Genomic DNA, 21,926 nt, shown 5'->3' on the forward strand with positions numbered 1-21,926 from the left:
CTGACAAGTGACCTTACAAGACCACGTGGGAATGCAGAAGTTTAACGCATGTGCAGACATGGGTTATACTTTGTCAACACCTAGGGAACACAACATTCTATTTGTATAATCAAATAGTGGTGCCAAACCGAATTGGGGTGTTCCTGCAAATAGCTACCAAAGAGGAAAGAGGAGAGCATGCTCTCTGATATATTTGTCCCTACAAGTACAGACATCCTATGTACCAATGGACAATAGAACCATTACACGGATAATAGGACTACTATTTGTATCCACTATTGTAACAACTAGTGGTGTGGGTTTATTTGTATAGAGTCAAAACGTGTAATAGCTGTTAGTTTACCTCTAAGCTATAATCTAGGTAATCTGTATCAACCAACTATCATTCCGCCAAGGATAGTTGTGATTCTTTGTGATTTAATCAATAAAGAATAACTATTGAAAATTATGTAACGACCCCGACAAATCGTCAAGTGACGGCGTCGTCTACATGGGTCCCATCACCTGGTCATAAGTCTTTATGACAACGTTTGACCAAAATATGTCGCCTTCATTTCAAAATAAAGATTGTTTCCAAAGTTTACAAGAATTGTTCAACCAAAAGTTAAGTTACAAGGTTATAAGTACAAATGAAATCTAGACGACACGGTTTAAAGTAAAGTCAAAAGACGCTCCATGAAATGCATGTATACTCGACATCCAATGCAAGTATCAAATAGTAAGCGGAAGCATGTTTCACATATCGTGCAAGCCCTGAGAAAAACATAGAAATCTGTCAACGAAAACGTTGGTGAAATCATAGGTTTAAGTAAGTAAGTGAGTAAAAGTAAGTAAGTCGAACCACAAGGTTTGAAAAGTTGAAATAATAGTAATACATTCTAAAAGTTAATATTCACGAGCACCCAATTATCAAAGCTTAACATTCCATCCATTGTATACCCCATCCATAGTGCTAGAACAAACACTGATTCTCGAAAATATATTTCATCTGTAGACGGTAGCGAACCGTCAAAGATGAGGGTTGTCAACCCATATGGCCATATAACATAAGTTCTCGCTTACACCCGTCAAGTGTAACTAATGATAATCGAATTGAGGATTTTTGTTCTAAACTCGTATGTAGAATGTTTGTTTTCCCGTTCTTGTGTTCACTTAGTTCAAAAGAATCGTTTATGTTTTCTCATCCCAAATATAAGTTCAAAAAGAGTAAAAGTGGGACTATGATCTCACCTTGCGTGCAAGAGTTAATAAAGTACTTCAACAAGTAAACGCGTGCAAAGACAAAGCTAGTCTTGACCTAAACATATAGGTTATATCAATAACGGTAAACACAAATGGTCAAAGATGTTCAATTAGTCCTATGGCTCGTTACGACTCGATTATGTAGCATGTGAATCAATTAGTCAAGTTTCATGCACGATACAAGTAATTAAGCATGTTAGAACGATCGTATAATTGTTTGGTTAAGTTTGACTAAAAGTCAAACTTGGTCAAAGTCAAGGTCAACGGGGTCGGGTCGGGTATCCGACAATTTTCCCATGATGAGAAATCATTTATGAGCAGAATGGCCAAGTTTCATGTTAATCGGAGTTACGGTTAAGCGGGAAACATTTTGTGAAAGGAAAAATAAAAACAAAAAATGAGCTGGGCATATGCGCGGCGCGCTATGGGTTGCGCGGCGCGCACCCTAGTGTAAATCCGGGTCAGAACTCAACTAAAGGGGGCAAATATATGGGATTTCTATTTTGCGTGGCGCGCTGAGGTTGCACGGCGCGCATACCTAGAATTTTTGCTGTTTGCAGAAAAATAGACCAAGTCACGAACCAAAACTCAAATTAACATATTTTATGAACCGAAAACATCCAAAATGCATACTATATATCGTTGGAAAGGTAATTTGACAAGGAAAACAACTAAACACGTTTCATCAAACAAAAACATCAATTTCAATAACCGATTTTCCGTCAAGTGATCATTAAGAATCCATTTTCAAAGTTTCAAGTTCATCAAATGCATTTTAAGTTTCGGGAATCCAATTCACACATGTGATATGCCGTTTTGAAGGTAATGAAGCATACATTACTACTAAACACTAACAATTAACATTTCATGGCATTCAAGCATCCAAAAATTCATGTCAAGAACTATCAAACCCTAGTCAAACATCTCAAAATCAATAATCATGTTTTTGAAGTTTTCTTAATCAACCTACACATCAAATTGAAGCTAATGACGCTAGTAACACATTTAATACATGAACTTTAACAATTAAACAACTTTTAATCATCCAAAATCAAAGATTTAGCAAGCAATTTTCATAATGAACTAGTTACACCAAAAACAACAAATCGAGCATGCAAATTACATACACGACATCACAATGAGCCATAGACACTAATTAACTACTTTATAAGTCAAGAACAGGAATTTAAAGAAATCTAGTGATTTTAGAAAGTTACCCAAATGAGATGAAATTGGTATGGAATCGAAGAGGAAGTTGCAAGGATTCCAAATATGTAATTTGTTTGGATTGAAGCTTGACCGATTTGATTTAGATGATGAATCTTCAAAATGGAGAATTGAGAGAAATTATGGAAGTAGTGAAAGAAAAGGAAAAATGAAAATGAAAAAGATGGGAGGTGGGGTTGACTAGTCAAAAGCTAGTCACCTCTTTGTCTTTTTGGCAAAACTAGTCCCTCTAGTTTGTAGTCGGGTGCGGAAATTAACCGAACGAATATTTAACTTCACGAGAGTACGGGGGACGTTATAATCCAATAACGAAAATATTTTAAGAATGTAGCTAAAAGAGGATACGAATCGAGATGCTGAGGATATTAAATAAATAAAAAAAAAAAGACGGCGTTAAAATAATTTAACGGAAAAATGCGGGATGTTACATTATCCACACCTCAAAAGAAATTTCGTCCCGAAATTTAGTTGGAAGTAATAATCGATGCCTCTCACTCGAGACCGGAGATGTCAATGCTATGAATAAGTGAAGGTACGTCCTTGAGTGTTCTCATGAATTTGGATAGTTAGGGTTTCACGTTGTATTAAGGTTTGGTTTTTACGATCCCTGGTTTCAACTGGTTTTCCTATGAAGAGTAGTTTGTCATCGATAGTTGATGTATCTAGCAGGATTGCACGTTCCTGTTCCGCAGGACACGTTTCTAAGTTTGTTACATGAAATGTAGGGTAAACGGAAACTTAATTGAGTCGGAAGTTCTAAACGGTAGGAAGCGGTTCCAATACGCCCCAAGGTTTCAAAAGGTTCAATATTGCGGATATAGCCTTTCTCGATTTCCCAAAATGGATTACACCCTTCCAAGGTGCGGTTTCTCAATATTACGCGGTTACACACTGGGTTTGGTGAGGTTTTCATCTAAGTTTGGTATAACTCTTCTGGCGACAATGGGTTGTCTCGAGCCCTTCTCGGACTTGAACGATCTCAATTGTTGTTTCTTGATGGAGTTCAGATTTCGGTGGTTGATGCTTTGGTTAAATGAACAGGGGTATGACATTAGCGGTCATATAGGGTTTCGGAAAGTGCGTGTGAACACACGAGTGGTATCTACTGTTGTAAGAGTGATCTACTAAAGGTGACAATACGAGTTTGTGACATGTCTTTCCAAGACGTAAATCGTTCGTTTGCTCGGTTCGTCGGTTTGTGGGTGGTACGCGGTACTCATGTCTAAGCGGGTCTCCAAGGTCTCTTGCAAAACTAGAAGTGAAACGAGTATTTCGATACGTGATAATTGACAAAGATGCACCGTGTTGGAATAGAATCTCTTAATATACGTTTGAACAAGTTAGTTAGGGTTCGAAAATGTTCGTTAGAACTATTCACCCTCGTGGCGAATACTATTGTAATATGAAGAGTTTCTCTATCCATGGAGAAATGTTACAAGGAGTTTCCTTAAACGGAAATGCGAGCGATAAAGATAGGAGTGAAATGAGGACTTAGAATAGGATGAGCTTACATCTCGGGGTTGCCATAACGTGCCTCTAGTTGTCAAAAGTTGAAGTCTGAAAGAGAAACGAGGTAGTACACGTAGTTGTATAGTTCGGGGTTGAATAATAGTTGACCGATTATCAGAAACACAAGGGCGTTAAGTCAAAGAAGAGTGAAGTATCGTTGGATTGTGTGTTATCTTAAATTCCAGTAATATTAGACGGTGACGGTGAAATAACAGAGGTAGGTAGTGTGGTACGGGATGACGTGAAAATTGATCGGATCCACAATTTAGTATTCGAATTCTTCGTGCAAAATAACGAATTTTAGTTATGTTGATTTTTGAGACGAGAGAGTATGCCTTTCGGCGTTCAAGTAGAAATATTTCCATGTTTGAGTTCCATCTGTTGCTATACGATTTTAACTAGAATTGTTGGTGTGAAGAATCACGCTCAAGGTTCGAACACGGAGAGGTTTAAAGTTTTCCTTAGTGAGTTAACGAGTTTAAAAGTCGTGTAACACGAGAAAAGTCAGAAATGAATCTTCGGTAAAAATAGACGAGATCTAAGATTTTACGAATACAAGTCTGAGTTGGGAGAGTTTCCTGATTACATGTGGCTTGATTTCGAGATTGATTGTAATGCCTTGACCATTAACATCATGGTCTAGAAAATTGGACTTCGTTCAACAGAAATTCTCACTCAGAGACTTTGGTATAGAGTTGCTCTTTTCTCAAAAGTTCGAGCGGGAGATGGTGATGTTGTTCGTTTTCCTTCTTTACTTGGATAGGTCAAGATATCATCTATAAATACAATAACGAATTAGTCTATATGAATTTGCATACGCGGTTCGAGAGGTTTGTGGATACGGGCGTGCCTTGGATAAATCGAATGGTACCAAGAGAGATTTACAACTAACGTTGTGAGTTCGGAAGATGGCTTAGGAGACATCGTCTCCCTTAACCCCCAATTGGTGATAACCGGAACGGAGGTCGATTTGGAATACACACGAGTTTCACGCAAATAATCATGAGGTCATGGATACGAGGAAGTGGGTATCGGTTTCCAACCGAAAATTATTTAGTTCACAAAAATCCATACATAATTGTAGGAAAGAAAGAAAAAAAAAAATTTCTCCTTAACGAATAGGTTTTGAGCTCCTTAGTTCTATAGGTGTCAAGTCATAATTCTTAACGTATATCCTCTGATAAAATTTATAGGCACACAATATATCCCGTTGGTCACTTAAATTGCCTAAGTAGTGTCTAGGGAAAAAGTGGAGTGCAAAGAGCACGAGTCAAAGACTTGGTTATAAAACGTCTAGCGGTAATGGAATCGAATAAGTATGAAGTATACGGTTTGTTGTGAAGAAACGTACCCGTTACTAGTCCATCGTCGTTCCGGGCATCCTAGGTGTCGATGTTGAAGGTTCAACGGCGTGCGTTGGGGTTGATTTCTTATTTGGGCACACATTCCTAAAATGACCCAGTTGGCCACATTCGAAGCAAGCACCCGTTCTGTGTGCGTTGGGCATCTTTCGAGCGACGGGTCCTTGGCGCCGGTGGCGAAACCTGCCACATCCTTCAAAGTGATGCTTGTGGCATTCGTTACAAAAAGGTAGTTTTCCGGTATAGCCTTTCTTGTCGTTGGAGGCGAAAGGCTTCTTGGAGAGGTTGTTGTGGTTGTGGTTGCTTGATTGAGAGGCTTCCCATGTTCTTTTATTGCCGCTCGATTGGTTCTCGACCATTGGTGCCGGCGTTTCCATTTCATTCGCCGTGTCTAAAGTATGGCGGGCCATTGTTAAAGCCTCTTGTAGGTTAGTGGGTCGAGGTGTCATTACCCTGTGTTGAATGCTCTTAGGGAGGCCATCCATGTAAAGTTCGACTCTTAGGGATTCGGGAGTCATGATATTTGGACACATTGTGACTAGTTCGGTAAACCGTTGATTATAAGCTTCGAGGTCGTTCCCGACCATTTTTAAATTCCTTAGACCCTGCTCGAGCCTTCGAGTCTCGTCGCGCGGGAAGTATTCGGTGATCATTCTTTCTCTTAATTCGGTCCAAGAGAGTGTGTGGGCTTCATCGATACCCACCGATTGTACGTACTTGTTCCACCACGAAAGAGCAATGCCGGTGAAAGTGAGGGTGGAAAACTTGACCTCATCTTGGTCTCGACAACCGCTTGTGTTAAAAACGGTCTCCATTTGTTCAAACCATCGGGTGAGAGTAACCGGTCCTCCGGTTCCATCGAAAGTGGAAGGATTGTACTTCATGAAGTTCTTGTAGGAGCAACCTTCGATTGAATTACCGGCTCCATGATTGTTGTTGTTAGAAAAGTGATCGGCCACGGCCGTACCCACGGCGGTTGTTATCATTCGTTGAAGAGCTTGTTCTAGGATTTCGAGAGGAGTATTGTGTTGACCTTGGTGAGCCATTGTTCCTTCATGAGACAAGAATATCGTTGGTTAGTATTTTCAACAATACTAACCGTGGCATGGAATAAGGATAGAGAGAAAATTTTCCTTGACTCGCCTTAAATTCTCTATGTCATAATGTCGGAACGTCCATGTGAATCACCGTAATATAATCCCGGAAATTATATTACCCTGATTCTCATGTGCATTTAACATTACTTCATAAAGTCAAGGTGGCGCATCAACAAAATTTATCAACGTAAGATCAAGATCGAATACGAGTTAGATATGATAGAAGAGTTCGAGTATAAATGCACAAATAGTCAAGTAATTCCTACTTCAGTCTATATGCCGGTTGTAGTCTAGATTCACCTATGTACCCTATGACTCGGGGTGGACACAAATGAACTCTAAATCCCTACAACCAAGGCTCTGATACCACTTGTAACGACCCCGAAAAATCGTCAAGTGACGGCGTCGTCTACATGGGTCCCATCACCTGGTCATAAGTCTTTATGACAACGTTTGACCAAAATATGTCGCCTTCATTTCAAAATAAAGATTGTTTCCAAAGTTTACAAGAATTGTTCAACCAAAAGTTAAGTTACAAGGTTATAAGTACAAATGAAATCTAGACGACACGGTTTAAAGTAAAGTCAAAAGACGCTCCATGAAATGCATGTATACTCGACATCCAATGCAAGTATCAAATAGTAAGCGGAAGCATGTTTCACATATCGTGCAAGCCCTGAGAAAAACATAGAAATCTGTCAACGAAAACGTTGGTGAAATCATAGGTTTAAGTAAGTAAGTGAGTAAAAGTAAGTAAGTCGAACCACAAGGTTTGAAAAGTTGAAATAATAGTAATACATTCTAAAAGTTAATATTCACGAGCACCCAATTATCAAAGCTTAACATTCCATCCATTGTATACCCCATCCATAGTGCTAGAACAAACACTGATTCTCGAAAATATATTTCATCTGTAGACGGTAGCGAACCGTCAAAGATGAGGGTTGTCAACCCATATGGCCATATAACATAAGTTCTCGCTTACACCCGTCAAGTGTAACTAATGATAATCGAATTGAGGATTTTTGTTCTAAACTCGTATGTAGAATGTTTGTTTTCCCGTTCTTGTGTTCACTTAGTTCAAAAGAATCGTTTATGTTTTCTCATCCCAAATATAAGTTCAAAAAGAGTAAAAGTGGGACTATGATCTCACCTTGCGTGCAAGAGTTAATAAAGTACTTCAACAAGTAAACGCGTGCAAAGACAAAGCTAGTCTTGACCTAAACATATAGGTTATATCAATAACGGTAAACACAAACGGTCAAAGATGTTCAATTAGTCCTATGGCTCGTTACGACTCGATTATGTAGCATGTGAATCAATTAGTCAAGTTTCATGCACGATACAAGTAATTAAGCATGTTAGAACGATCGTATAATTGTTTGGTTAAGTTTGACTAAAAGTCAAACTTGGTCAAAGTCAAGGTCAACGGGGTCGGGTCGGGTATCCGACAATTTTCCCATGATGAGAAATCATTTATGAGCAGAATGGCCAAGTTTCATGTTAATCGGAGTTACGGTTAAGCGGGAAACATTTTGTGAAAGGAAAAATAAAAACAAAAAATGAGCTGGGCATATGCGCGGCGCGCTATGGGTTGCGCGGCGCGCACCCTAGTGTAAATCCGGGTCAGAACTCAACTAAAGGGGGCAAATATCTGGGATTTCTATTTTGCGCGGCGCGCTGAGGTTGCACGGCGCGCATACCTGGAATTTTTGCTGTTTGCAGAAAAATAGACCAAGTCACGAACCAAAACTCAAATTAACATATTTTATGAACCGAAAACATCCAAAATGCATACTATATATCGTTGGAAAGGTAATTTGACAAGGAAAACAACTAAACACGTTTCATCAAACAAAAACATCAATTTCAATAACCGATTTTCCGTCAAGTGATCATTAAGAATCCATTTTCAAAGTTTCAAGTTCATCAAATGCATTTTAAGTTTCGGGAATCCAATTCACACATGTGATATGCCGTTTTGAAGGTAATGAAGCATACATTACTACTAAACACTAACAATTAACATTTCATGGCATTCAAGCATCCAAAAATTCATGTCAAGAACTATCAAACCCTAGTCAAACATCTCAAAATCAATAATCATGTTTTTGAAGTTTTCTTAATCAACCTACACATCAAATTGAAGCTAATGACGCTAGTAACACATTTAATACATGAACTTTAACAATTAAACAACTTTTAATCATCCAAAATCAAAGATTTAGCAAGCAATTTTCATAATGAACTAGTTACACCAAAAACAACAAATCGAGCATACAAATTACATACACGACATCACAATGAGCCATAGACACTAATTAACTACTTTATAAGTCAAGAACACGAATTTAAAGAAATCTAGTGATTTTAGAAAGTTACCCAAATGAGATGAAATTGGTATGGAATCGAAGAGGAAGTTGCAAGGATTCCAAATATGTAATTTGTTTGGATTGAAGCTTGACCGATTTGATTTAGATGATGAATCTTCAAAATGGAGAATTGAGAGAAATTATGGAAGTAGTGAAAGAAAAGGAAAAATGAAAATGAAAAAGATGGGAGGTGGGGTTGACTAGTCAAAAGCTAGTCACCTCTTTGTCTTTTTGGCAAAACTAGTCCCTCTAGTTTGTAGTCGGGTGCGGAAATTAACCGAACGAATATTTAACTTCACGAGAGTACGGGGGACGTTATAATCCAATAACGAAAATATTTTAAGAATGTAGCTAAAAGAGGATACGAATCGAGATGCTGAGGATATTAAATAAATAAAAAAAAAGACGGCGTTAAAATAATTTAACGGAAAAATGCGGGATGTTACGAATTACCTGTGACTCAATTTATTTGCATGCTTGAATACTAATCGTGTTTAAATGTTAAGTTATTTTAAAAGAAATTGTATTCACCCCCCCTCTACAATACTCCTGTTGTTATCAAGGGACCAACAGTAAGTATGTAAACAATATGTTTGAATTCAAAGGTGTTATCACTAGCGTATGCATGTATGTATGCTTGACCCCAAGCAAGTATGAGTGTACGCGAAAGCATGTATCAAATAGCCAAGTATGAACCTGAGAAACATATAGAAAACTGTCAACGAAAAACGTTGGTGAAATCATAGGTGTTTGTAAACGTTGTTTTTGAACCACAAGATTTTGTATAGTTGATTATCCAAATCGTTTGCATTCCAAAAGTATGTTCGCGAGCACCCAATTATCAAGACTTAACTGTTTTGCACCCTGTTGCTTAGTGTTAGAATATACACTAAACTCGAAAATATATTTCATCCGCTAACGGTAGCGAACCGTCCGAATGAGGCTCGTCAAGCCCATGTGATCACATAATATAAGTTCTCGCTTACACCCTGCAAGTGTAACTAATGATAATCGAATTGAGGCTTTTTGTTCTAACTCGCTGTGGAATGTTTGTTTCCGTACTTGTGTTCAAAGTATAAAGTATGTTGTATAAAACTGTATATGTTTCTCATCTCATGATTTAAAAGTATAAAAGTTGTTGAAAGATGGGACTATGATCTCACCTCAGGTGCACGAGTATAAAAGTACTTCACAAAGTAAACGTGTGCATGAAAGTTGCTTAGCCTTGACCTAAACAAGTAAGTTGTATCAATTACCGGTTACGACACAAGTTCAGGCGAAATGTGTTCAATTAGTCCTATGGCTCGTTACGACTCGAATATATATAGCATGTGAGTCACATTGTCAAGTTTCATGCAAGAATCAAGTATAAAAGAAAGATTAGAATGATTGCATAAGTATTTGGTTAAGTTTGACTAAAAGTCAAACTTGGTCAAAGTCAAAGTCAATGCGGTCGGGTCAGGTCTTGGACAATTTTTCTAAGTTATATAATCATATATGAGCACGTTGGCCAAGTTTCATGTTAATCGGAGGTGCGTAGCATAGTTAGAATTAAACGGTAAACGACCAAGCGAAACAGAATCTGGCAGTTCATCTGGACGGCGTCCAGATTTGCTGGACGGCGTCTAGCATTGAAGGACTGGACGGCGACCAAGAATTTGGACGGCGTCCAGATCAGTATACAGACCCTGTTTGCTGAAACACACAAGAGCACGAACCAAAACTCAAACTAACACAATTTGTGAACCGAAAACACTTAGAACATGTATCTTATATCGTTGGAAAGGTATTTTGACAAGGAGTACAACTAACCACATATCATCAATCGAGTTCATCATTTACAACAACAAAAACCTCGTCAAATAATCGTTAAATGTTCATAATCAAAGTCTCAAGTTCGCAAAATGCATTTCATGATTCGGGAATCCAATTTATACATGTGATATGCCGTTTTGAAGGTAATGAAACATGCAATACAACTAAAAACTTACCAACATCATTTCATGGCATTCAAATCATCAAAAGTCCATTTTAAGAGTTATCAAACCCTAACCAAAACTCACAAAATCAATATGCAAGTTTATGAAGTTTTCTAAAGCAACCTACACAACAAATTGAAGTTAGTGATACTAGTAACACAATTAAAACATGAACTTTAACAATTTAACAACATTAACTCATCTAAAATCAAAGATTAAGCACACCCATTTCAAATGTTCATACTAGTTACCCAAAACAACAAATCGAGCAAATAAATCATATATTCATGCTAGACACGAGCCATAGACACTAATTAACACCATTTCAAGTCAAAAACACGAATTTAGAGAAATCTAGAGTTTTAGAAATGTTACCCAAACGAGATGAAGTTGGTATCAAATTGTAGAGGATGAAGAGGGGATTCCAAATATGTAAATTGTTTTGTTGCAAGCTTCCTAGATCGAATTTAGATGATGATTTTATGTTTGAGGGTTTGAGAGAATAAAAATGGAAGTAATGAAATGGGGAGGATGAAATGAATGGAGGAGGGTGAAGGTTGACTAGTTGACCTAGTCATCCCTTTGCCCTCTTGGCAAGTTTAGTCCCTCAAGTTTGTAGTCGGGTGCGGGAATTAACCAAACGAATTATTTTAAAAACGCTCGAGTAAACGAGTGATGTTATAATTAAATAACGGAAATATTAGAACGTTAGTCAACGAAAGGTACGAATTTAGATAACGGAAGATATTATCTATAAAAAAAAAGACAGGCGTTAAAATAATTTAACGAAAAAATGCGGGATGTTACACACCGAGCATGAAACAACAGGCTAGGTTGATATTACTGGTGAAACGCTCCCCAGCCCTCCTGCAATCACAAAGATACCCAAGAAGGGTAGAAGCTCTAAGGGAGCAAAAGATGCTAAGGGAAGCCCTAAGCAAAAACGTCGAAGAAGTATGCCAATATTGCCTTTTCTTGATATTTCATGCATCTTTGTTCATAACTGTTATGTCTGTTTATAATGTTAACTTATTTGATATGGTAGTTCGTTTAACAGAGTCTGATGATAGCCAAGGAAAGGCTGCTGAAGGTGGTGAGCAGAGGACGGTGGAGATCCTTGAAAGTCAAGAGGAGGAAATTTTGAAAACTCCTGACCGGAACTTTACTCCTTTTGATGAGACTGATTTTCAGGAGTTGAGGCCGGAAGACGACTCTTCCTATCATTCTCCACCCCCCACTATCATCATCCCTGCTATCACATCGTCAAATGCTCCAGATCCACCAATTCCTGCTCATGTGAGCGCTTTGCAGGTGTTTATTGATAGCCCTGCCACTAAGTGTAATAATTTCTTGACTCTTCTTCAGGTACCAATGATAAAGGCATAATACAAAAAAAAAAAAATACAATGTGATAATCTTTATGTATATATATATATATATATATATATATAAAAAAAACAAAAAGTTAAGTAAAAAAGTAAGGGGTACTGTAAAGTAAACAAAAAGTAGATCGTGATAATGATATGTTTTAAACTATGTGATTTTTTTTCGAAAAGACTACTAAATTCGGATAGAGGGAGTACATATTTACATCATCTTCATTCAACTTTAACCTTGATTACCAAAGTGAACTTCAGTGTCTAGTGTCTAGATAAGGAAGAAATTGAATGAATGATATGCAGAACAATCAATGCAAAATGAGATATCAAGATGCAACGATGAATGTACAGAGGTGCAGTAGTTAATGCAAATGGTCCCAACTTGATTAAGATGCGCAACTAGGGGAAATAAAAGGAAAAAAAAGCACAAGACATGTTTCAATCAATGTTATTGCTTGTACCTAATTTGAAGAACATAGTAGTGTAAATGAAACTAAAACAAGGTGCCCAAATCTGCAGGACAAATGCAAGATAGACATCTAAGGTACAACAACTAATGCAAGAAGGTACAACATGATAAACATACTAAAGTATGTTTTAAAGATCTAAATAGATAAACGGATAAAGGTTTTTACTTTTCAGACTAGTGTCTGATATATTTTACTCATATGTACGCGGCTTAACATGGGGTTTTAAACATCTATTAGCCGCTAGTGATGATACTTTAACTTGAGAAAAACACACAAGTATAAAAATAAAGCAAGAAACAAACAATTCATGAGTATCAAAGCAATGCAGGTTGCCATATGGGTCCCATTAGCTAATTCAAACTATTTTTGCAACAGATTTCAATCCCTGTAATCTGTAAATCATATTTAGTAACATGACAATTCAAATTGTCTAGAATTTTAAATTATACAGTAATCTCAGTTGTGATTCTTAAGGCTTCCGATTTAAACAATAAGGTACAACATGTAATGTAAATGGTACATCATGAACAAGATGCTCTAGACACCATTTGCTAGTCCCAATGATGATACCTAAATTGAGGAAAAACACACTAGTATAAAGATGAAGGAAGAAACAAAAAACTCAGATCACCAAAGTAATACATGTGGTCCAATGGATCCAATATCTATTTTAACCACTCAGAATATATTATTATTATTTTACTGCCTTAGAAAAAAACATTCCCTAACTGACAGACTTCCATCCTCATAAATCATGTTAATACTCACTCAGTAACACTTTTTATCTCTTTCATGCATCTCTTAAGAAGAACAAAAGGGTAAAAAAGGAAAACACTTTAATGGGTTACCTTAAGTTTTTCATTCTTGCATTAATCTCAGTGTCTTCTTTGAGATGTTTCATGAGCATTGATGATGATTCTCTTAACCTAAATGATGATGTTTTAGGACTAATAGCTTTCAAAGCAGAAATTGATGACTCATCATCTCATCTATCATCATGGAATCAAGAAGACAACTCCCCATGTTCTTGGAAGTTCATAACATGTAATCCTGCAACGGGTCGAGTCATAAAGCTGTCGCTTAACAGCTTGAATTTGTCGGGGAAGATCGGTAAGGGTCTCGAGAAGCTTCAAAACCTACAGGTACTAAATCTTGCTCATAACGAACTTACAGGCAACCTTAATCCACAATTATCACTCCTTAACAACCTTGAAAACCTTAATCTTTCGCATAATCGGCTTTCTGGTAGCATCCCACCATCTTTAATCAACTCGGGCCGGATAAAGTTTCTTGATTTATCTGAAAACTTCTTATCGGGCCCGGTTCCTGACGAGTTTTTCTTAAGATGTTCGTCTCTTCGAGTACTTTCATTGTCAAGGAACAATCTTTTTGGTCCTATTCCTAACTCACTTTCGCAATGCACCAATTTAAATCACCTTAATCTCTCAAGAAACCGTTTTTCGGGTAACCCAGATTTTGTTAAAAGTCTATGGTTGTTGAAGCGCATCAGAACGCTGGATCTTTCACACAATGCGTTAACAGGTCGTATACCTAACGGTGTAAGCGGTTTGCATTACTTAAAAGAGCTTTTTCTACAAAATAATCATTTTTCAGGAGGTTTACCTCATGGTATAGGCTTATGCTCACATTTAAAGAAGTTGGATTTAAGCAATAACCGTTTTACAGAATCAGTCCCCGTGTCATTCCGAGTTCTTTCTGCTCTAACTTACCTAAATCTAGCGCATAATATAATAACGGGTGATTTTCCCGAATGGATAGGAACATTAAAAAGTTTGGAATTTTTGGATGTTTCGGGCAATGGTTTAAACGGAAAAGTTCCAACGTCGATTGGCGGTTTAGGTTCATTGACTTACCTAAGCCTTTCGGGTAATAGTTTAAGTGGGAACATTCCTAAAGAGTTGATCTACTCGAGTAACCTATCAGTGGTTAAGTTAAGAGGGAATAGATTTGATGGTACCATACCAGAGGGTTTATTTGAACTGGGTTTGACCAAGATTGATCTATCAAGGAACCAGCTGAGTGGTTCAATCCCACCCGGTTCAAGCAGGCTTTTTGAGACTCTTGAGTCTATGGATCTATCTGCAAATCGGTTAACTGGTGATATTCCTGCAGAAATGGGACTTTTCTCCAAGTTGAGATACTTGAACTTGTCATGGAATAATTTTGAGACGAGAATGCCTTTAAGGCTCGGGTATTTTCAAAATCTAACTGTGTTAGATTTACGAAACGGGTCGTTTCATGGGTCGATCCCAGGTGATATATGCAACTCTGGGAGCCTTGAAATCCTGCAACTTGATGGTAATTATTTGACAGGATCAATACCTGAGGAGATCGGGAAATGTTCATCCCTCTACCTTCTGTAAGTCTCCTGTCTACCTAATCTCCCTACATTGTCTTTAAGCCTAAAGGTTGCAAATGGGCGGGTCCACCGGGTTGTATAGCGAGTGAAAAAGGGTTAAGGTCAAAATAGGCAATTTTTATTCGCAAGTCTATGCAGGTTGGATTGAACCCCCAAACATATATTTTCTAAATCTTAACAGAGTACAGTGAAAAATATGATTACAATAACTTTTTTGCTACACAGTAATTTAATTTATTCTTTTAATTGATTAAGAGGTTGTACGCGTTAATTACACATTGTAGGAATTTTGAGTTTTAACGTCAACCCCTTGACCGGTCCCCATTTTATCAAAGTTATTACTAAATCTATATGCTTACCTGTTAAAGATAACTCGCAATTTTTTCAAGAATTTTCCTAACGACAACCCTTAGGGTTGTCGTTAAAGTTCAAAAAACAGTTGTATATCATAATAACCGCCATGTAAAAGTCAGCATTAACTGATTTGTACAACACATTATTGCTCCTTTCGTTATATAAAAAAAAAAAATTCAATTGAAACCTTACATATGAAAGGCAAAAGTGATAATGTTTTGATAAATACAGGAGCATGTCTCGGAACGATTTGCGAGGGCCGATTCCAAGATCAATGTCACTTTTGAAGAAACTCAAGATTCTAAAACTAGATTCCAACGAGCTAGGCGGTGAGATACCACAAGATCTAGGTGAACTAGAGAATCTGTTAGTAGTAAATATATCCTACAACAGACTACAAGGAAGGCTTCCTTCTAAGGGCATATTTCCAAGCTTACAGCAAAGTTGTTTAGAGGGTAATTTGGGTATTTGTTCACCCTTTTTGAAAGGACCGTGTAAGATGGATGTCCCAAAGCCTTTAGTTCTCGATCCGTATTCCTACGGGAATCAAATTGGAAATCGCGAAGACCCTAAATCATCAAAAAGTTCCAAGCACCATAAATTTATCAGCATTTCGGTCATTATCGCCATTTTAGCAGCGGTTTTGATTTCGGTTGGTGTGTTAGTTATAAGCTTACTCAATATATCAGCAAGAAAAAGGCTGCAATTTGTCAGTAATGCCCTTGAAAGTTGCTCGAGCTCATCTCGCTCAACGCGCAGCCTATCGACAGGGAAGCTCGTTTGGTTTGATTCCAAGATTGCCCCTGGTTGGGTTGTTAATCCTGAATCTTTACTAAACAAGGCGTCTGAGGTTGGGAGGGGCGTTTTCGGAACTTTATATAAAGCTTCGTTAGGAGAAGAGGGAAGATATATTGCAATAAAGAACCTTGTTGTCTCAAACATGGTCCGATATCAAGAAGATTTTGATCATGAGGTTCGAGTTTTAGGAAAAGCAAGACACCCTAATCTTGTTCCACTAAAAGGGTATTATTGGACTCCTGAGTTGCAGCTTTTAGTAACAGAGTATGCACCTAACGGTAGCTTACAAGCCAAACTACATGACCGGTCAACAAGTCAACCTCTTTCTTGGTCAACACGGTTCAAAATCTTGCTAGGAACTGCAAAGGGGCTGGCCCACTTGCATCATTCGTTTCGTCCACCTATCGTACACTATAACATCAAACCATCCAACATTCTCCTAGATGACGATTTTAACCCCAAAATATCAGATTTTGGATTAACAAGAATTTTGGCTAAACTTGACAAGGAAGATATGAGTAACCGGTTTCAAAGTGGGTTAGTTTACGTAGCTCCCGAGTTAGCTTGCCAGAGCCTACGGGTCAATGAGAAATGTGATGTTTACGGTTTCGGGGTTTTGATACTCGAGATAGTGACAGGTAGACGATCAATCGAGTATGGGGATGATAACGTGTTGATACTTAACGAAGAAGTTAAGCGGATGCTAGAAGATGGGACGGTTCTCGAATGTGTTGACGAGAGTATGGGAGAGTATCCCGAAGAAGAGGTTTTGCCGGTTATAAAATTGGCGTTAGTATGCACTTCTCAAATACCTTCAAGTAGGCCTTCAATGGCAGAAGTTATTCAGATATTACACGTCATCAAGACCCCTATTCGCAACAGAATGGAAACCTATTAAGAGTTTCATAATCTTTTAACTTCGACTATGTATAACTCTAGTAACTTATTAATCCCAGCAGTTGAAGTTTTTATTACATTTGTTAATCGTCGCATATTTTCTTGTTCTTCTTCTTGCCTTTGAACATATTGTGATGTCTTAAAAGCTATTCACACATATAAGATATCAAATAAGGGAATTAATAAATAGTAACAAGAAACAACATGATACGATTACTTAATATCATTTGTTACTGCATCAAAAAACGATAACTTTGCAGGGTGTAACATACAATAGAAATTTGTTTTGTACATTTACATATATAATGATAAAGATACTACTACAATGTTATAAAAGAACCAGTATATCATTTATTTCTCAGTGTAATCAGCAATAAGATGAAGGTATAAGTAACTACTTTAAACAAGTAAAATTAATGAAGGAATAAAGGTTAAAAAATAAAAGATTAACAATCTAATAATAATCTTACTGATAGTTTCCTGTGGATGTTTGATTTATTTAAGAAAGAACTTCCAAACTTCTGTGTCTGAAACCTCTTTAACTAAGTGAGCTCCAAACACGCCTTCCTCGTCAACCAGGCTTCTCAACTGCCGTGCAGCGCTATTGGAGCAAACATAATGCTTTTTGGTGGCAACAAATAATACTCCATAAGGAGGTTTCAAGCACTGTTGCAAAAAGAAACCAACAGATTTGCAAATGAGACTTATAATTAGGATCTCGCAGACAAGGTGGTACCTTTTAAATGAATGGTTAAACTAGATGAGCCTATTTTGATCCTTAGACTTATGGATGGGTCAATTCAATTTATGTTTTATCTCTTAGAGGGTGACTTAATAGACATGGGCCAAAATCCAAATGTGTCGAACGGATCAACTGGGAAATTAAGAAAAGCTTGGAAAGCATGGCATATACTCATATAGGTTAAAGGTTCCCTATATGGTGTACATTTTTCTCTTACATCCTCCAAAATCAATTGGATTCATATTATAAATAACAGGATTTTGTCGTTAACACACATTAAATCATTGTTCATTGCGGTTATTGATTATTTTTAAAATGGCATTTATCTAGTTGTACAATACTTTAAAGTGTGTTAACGATAGCCCGAACCCATTTTGACCTAACTCACAACCAGCTATTTTGTCTACGAATATTTAGAACATATATACACGCGTACTTAGATTTCAGAACGTTATAATGATTATAAATTTATCCGTTCTGAAAGTGGTAAAGAATAGCACAACTGACCTTTTTAATTAGTGTATACAGTTTTTTCAAAGATGTTACAGAGTGTGGAATATCAGCCATCAATATGACATCATATCCTCCTCCATTGTCATCATCATTAGCCCTCTCCCACACCCGACTTCCCGGCCTTGATCGCTTGGACGAAGTAACTTGTCCCGTGATGCTACCGTCATGACTACTATACACATCCGTAAGATCTTCTTCCGAGAAGGTGCGGTTCACAATCGGTGACGTTTCGACTATATCGTTCTTAACAACAGACAAGACTTGAGCAAGATCGTCCCACTCTCCAGCATAAAATCGAGTCACTGGGGAGAGAGTTTGTGTTGAGGGAGTAACGGGACTTTCGGGATGTCGGCTCTGCGTTTCTCGAGCCTGCTCGAGATTGGCCAGAACGTTTGGGACAGTTGTGCATCTAACTATTTCAGCATTTAAACCATGAAAGTGCACTGTTGAAGCTCCCTGCAGTGTGTTACCAAACAAGTTTGGAATGAGAAATCTTAGAATATATGTTGGTGGTTTTAGTGTCATCTAACAATCATTTAAGGTAATTGTGATTTACTCGAAAGCATAGGTTATCAAATTATACTTAATAACAGGTTTGGAAAGTGTGAAGCGCACGCCTGTAAGAGTTAACTTGATATTGTCATGGAAATAACGGGGGTCAAAGGTGTTGCGCCCCCATGTGGGGTCAAGGGGCAGCTAAAATACCCGTAGTGTTTCCCGCCAAAAGTTGCACCCTTTCGGTTTAACTGCTATTAATTAATTTTCGAATGAATTCTCTTGGTAGATTGCTTTCATTTAGGATACACAGAAAAGACAAACTCTCTAACATCAAATTTGTGATTTGTTGCCAACAAGCAAATTGTATTCTTGTCATGTCCCGTTAGAGATTTGGTAAACCTAGGCATCAATCGGGTCAAAATACTTTGGAGCGATCCAGATTTCATACCTAATTTATAACATATCTACTGTGGTATGCAATAAATCAAGTCTTTTTGACGTACCTTCAGACACGCATAGATCCCTGGGATTCCATAGCTGCAATTAAGCTGGAAAATGAGAAGATATGGTTCTTAATATAGACTGGCAAATGGCGATAAAAAAAAAGCTTCTAAAAGACCAAAATAGCTCAAATCATAGGCAGTGTTTATGTGATTCACAAAAAAAAAAAAAAAAAAAAAATTCCATGGAAGATTGAAAAATCACAAGCATCTAACCTCATATCAATTATATTGTCCAACATAATCTTATCGGTTACACAAGTCAAGAGCAGAAAAGTACCCATCAATAAAAAAAAATTTCAGCTAAGAAAAAAAATACCTCAAGCACCCTTTTGCCTCTAAAGCTTAACTGTCCATCCCGAATCTCGTGCTTAAGAATATTAACAAGATCCACAGAGCTATCCCAGGATTTCAAAGCAACTGCAAATTTCAAGTTAGATTATTGGAAACTCTATAGATTAAAAATAACCATTCATTTTTCAGGTTAAACAAGTCTAGTGTCCCGTTACTGCAAAATCAAGTACACCATTAGCATGTAACAGTGGTATAAGTTTGTACTTACCGTCAGGTTTTGATGAAATCAACTCTGAACCTATAATATCCGAGACGCTAACTCTTCCCTACATATAAAATCAGGGGAACCATTAATCACTACTGCACAATCTTGAATATACATACAGTTAATGCACCAAAGCAGATATTAGTTAACCATAAATCAAATCTATGGTGCTATTAACATAAGAAATCATTAAATTTTCCTCCACATATATATATCACATTCACTTCGCATTGTGATTTGTGTATGACTACTAAACAAGACTTCTGAAGAAAATGTAGAGACGTAGCACAAAATGTCCAACTACAGAAAGCCAAATTCTAATGTAGCAAGCAGGCCTGAACTTGAACCCGGATACTGATGGGGCGGATGTAAAAATTTAATAAATTTTCCATTGTCAGCAGGGGTGAACACTATAAAAAAACCTTCTTTTTAAGTAAATTATTTTTTTTAGTGTAAAATTTTTTTTCCTATTAAATCCAGGTGGGTCGGATACCCCCTTTGGGATAAACTATAATCCGCCACTGGTAGCAAGGTAACCATTATACTTCTACATATACATAGACTGATAAACAACAATACATTATTTAAAGATCTAATCTATTAAACATGAGGGAGATCATATTGTGAAAAATATCACTACTTAACGACCACATAGTAGGTAAAAATCAGAAGGGAAATTATGCACCTTGAAGAGGTTTACACCTTGACAATCTGTGCTCTCCCCAGCATATTTGCAAGCATATCCCATCTGCATGGACAATACAATAATCGGTTCTTAAACATATACACTAAGCAGAAGTTAAGTGAAAAGAATATGATAAACCGAAAGGTCCAAATCGCCTCATGTAGAACAAAAAAAAAAAGGTACCTTCGATGGTATAATTTCAACAGCCGGTGAAGGCAGATGCATCTCCTTATCAGATACCATTGACACACTATGAGCTACCCGGTCATGGTGTCCCAAGCCGGGCAAACATTGTGTAAACAATGAAGGTGCACGCATTGTAGTCAAAAACACTTAGCTGATCTTAACTCTTTCAGAAACAAAGACCTATAAAGACCAGCACCTGATCCATCATACTTAGCCTTACATGATACTACAATTTTTCAAGCAATTAGAAGTCAAATAGTAATAGATAAACACAATAAAGTTGTTCAATGTAAATGCAAAATAAACTAAAAGCTAATTAATTAACATTAACAACAATCATAATAAGAAAAACACAACGTGAAAAGTAGCACATGATCACAATTTGATGCTACATAGATGCGTACCAACTTATTCATCAGTTAATTTGATTAACACGTCATTCAGCATATATATAAACCTATAGTCAAACAATTCATTACAAAATTCAGAAATAAACAGGCAGAATTATAAAAATTGATGTGAAGAACGAACCAAAACAACAGAAACCGAATCGAATGGTGATCGGTGAATGCAAAATTACGAAGAATTCAACTATATAAATAAGAGTCCCGGTAAATTGCATAGAATTGAAATAGGCTTTTATAATATAATATTAAATTCGATTTCAAAAGTCAAAAGAAAACACCAAATTTTTTGAATAAGCAGAATGAAGGTTCCGTATACAGACTTGCGTTTTCAAATTGGGTGTTGTGTTCCTTTTGGGCAATTTATCTATATCTATATTTTCTTCTACAATAATAACGACTATGTCATTGTTAAGCTAATTCATTTGTTAAAAAAAATTAAATAGAAAAAAAAGCTAATCTAATTATGAACTAATTAAATTAAATCTACTTATTTATTTATTTCATATTTTTTGGAAAAAAAATTCATTCTCATTAATTAATAATTATTTTTATATTACTATTCAAATTCAAATATGAATTCTTTACATACAATTCCGATTCGCTAGCCTCTCCATTTTTTTCATCGGGGTGAATTCGATATTAATTACGTTATATATGTATACGAAATATACGTCTCAATAAAAGGTTCTAATGTAGGCTTTTATGACAATGAAAATAGTAATTGTGATGAAAATTGGAAGATGATGGTGAGAGAATAAATGTAGTTCATTT

The 21,926-nt window shown here is 36.9% G+C and overlaps 2 protein-coding genes across 3 annotated transcripts; one reads left to right on the forward strand and one right to left on the reverse strand.

Annotated features, from left to right (window-relative positions):
• The first annotated feature begins 13,453 nt into the window (after positions 1–13,453).
• LOC139843958 (probably inactive leucine-rich repeat receptor-like protein kinase At3g28040) lies at positions 13,454–17,153 on the forward strand. Its single transcript, XM_071834143.1, has 2 exons — positions 13,454–15,016; positions 15,602–17,153. The coding sequence occupies exons 1-2, from the start codon at positions 13,476–13,478 to the stop codon at positions 17,064–17,066; spliced, it is 3,006 nt and encodes a 1,001-aa protein (XP_071690244.1). The 5' UTR covers positions 13,454–13,475; the 3' UTR covers positions 17,067–17,153.
• A 181-nt stretch (positions 17,154–17,334) lies between these two features.
• LOC139843959 (uncharacterized) lies at positions 17,335–21,401 on the reverse strand. 2 transcript variants are annotated; one of them, XM_071834145.1, is made up of 8 exons: positions 21,280–21,401; positions 20,746–20,928; positions 20,563–20,625; positions 19,881–19,938; positions 19,638–19,738; positions 19,322–19,366; positions 18,315–18,776; positions 17,335–17,731 (listed from the first exon to the last, which is right to left on the reverse strand). In XM_071834145.1, the coding sequence occupies exons 2-8, from the start codon at positions 20,878–20,880 to the stop codon at positions 17,561–17,563; spliced, it is 1,035 nt and encodes a 344-aa protein (XP_071690246.1). In that variant the 5' UTR covers positions 20,881–20,928; positions 21,280–21,401; the 3' UTR covers positions 17,335–17,560. The 2 variants fall into 2 exon arrangements, with proteins under 2 accessions (XP_071690246.1, XP_071690245.1); XM_071834144.1 differs by having other exon boundaries at positions 20,746–20,974; positions 21,280–21,396.
• Positions 21,402–21,926: the final 525 nt, after the last annotated feature.

The sequence above is a fragment of the Rutidosis leptorrhynchoides genome, chromosome 4 (assembly GCF_046630445.1).
Source record: "Rutidosis leptorrhynchoides isolate AG116_Rl617_1_P2 chromosome 4, CSIRO_AGI_Rlap_v1, whole genome shotgun sequence".
Lineage (NCBI taxonomy): Eukaryota > Viridiplantae > Streptophyta > Magnoliopsida > Asterales > Asteraceae > Rutidosis > Rutidosis leptorrhynchoides.

Coding starts and splice junctions, on each gene's coding strand:
- LOC139843958 (XM_071834143.1), top strand. CDS start 13,476: ATGGGTTACCTTAAGTTTTTCATTCTTGCATTAATCTCAGTGTCTTCT. Junction 15,017..15,601: donor TGTTCATCCCTCTACCTTCT/GTAAGTCTCCTG, acceptor TGATAAATACAG/GAGCATGTCTCGGAACGATT.
- LOC139843959 (XM_071834145.1), bottom strand. CDS start 20,880: ATGCGTGCACCTTCATTGTTTACACAATGTTTGCCCGGCTTGGGACAC. Junction 18,777..19,321: donor GGATCTATGCGTGTCTGAAG/GTACGTCAAAAA, acceptor AACACACTGCAG/GGAGCTTCAACAGTGCACTT. Junction 17,732..18,314: donor TGTATACACTAATTAAAAAG/GTCAGTTGTGCT, acceptor TTTTTGCAACAG/TGCTTGAAACCTCCTTATGG.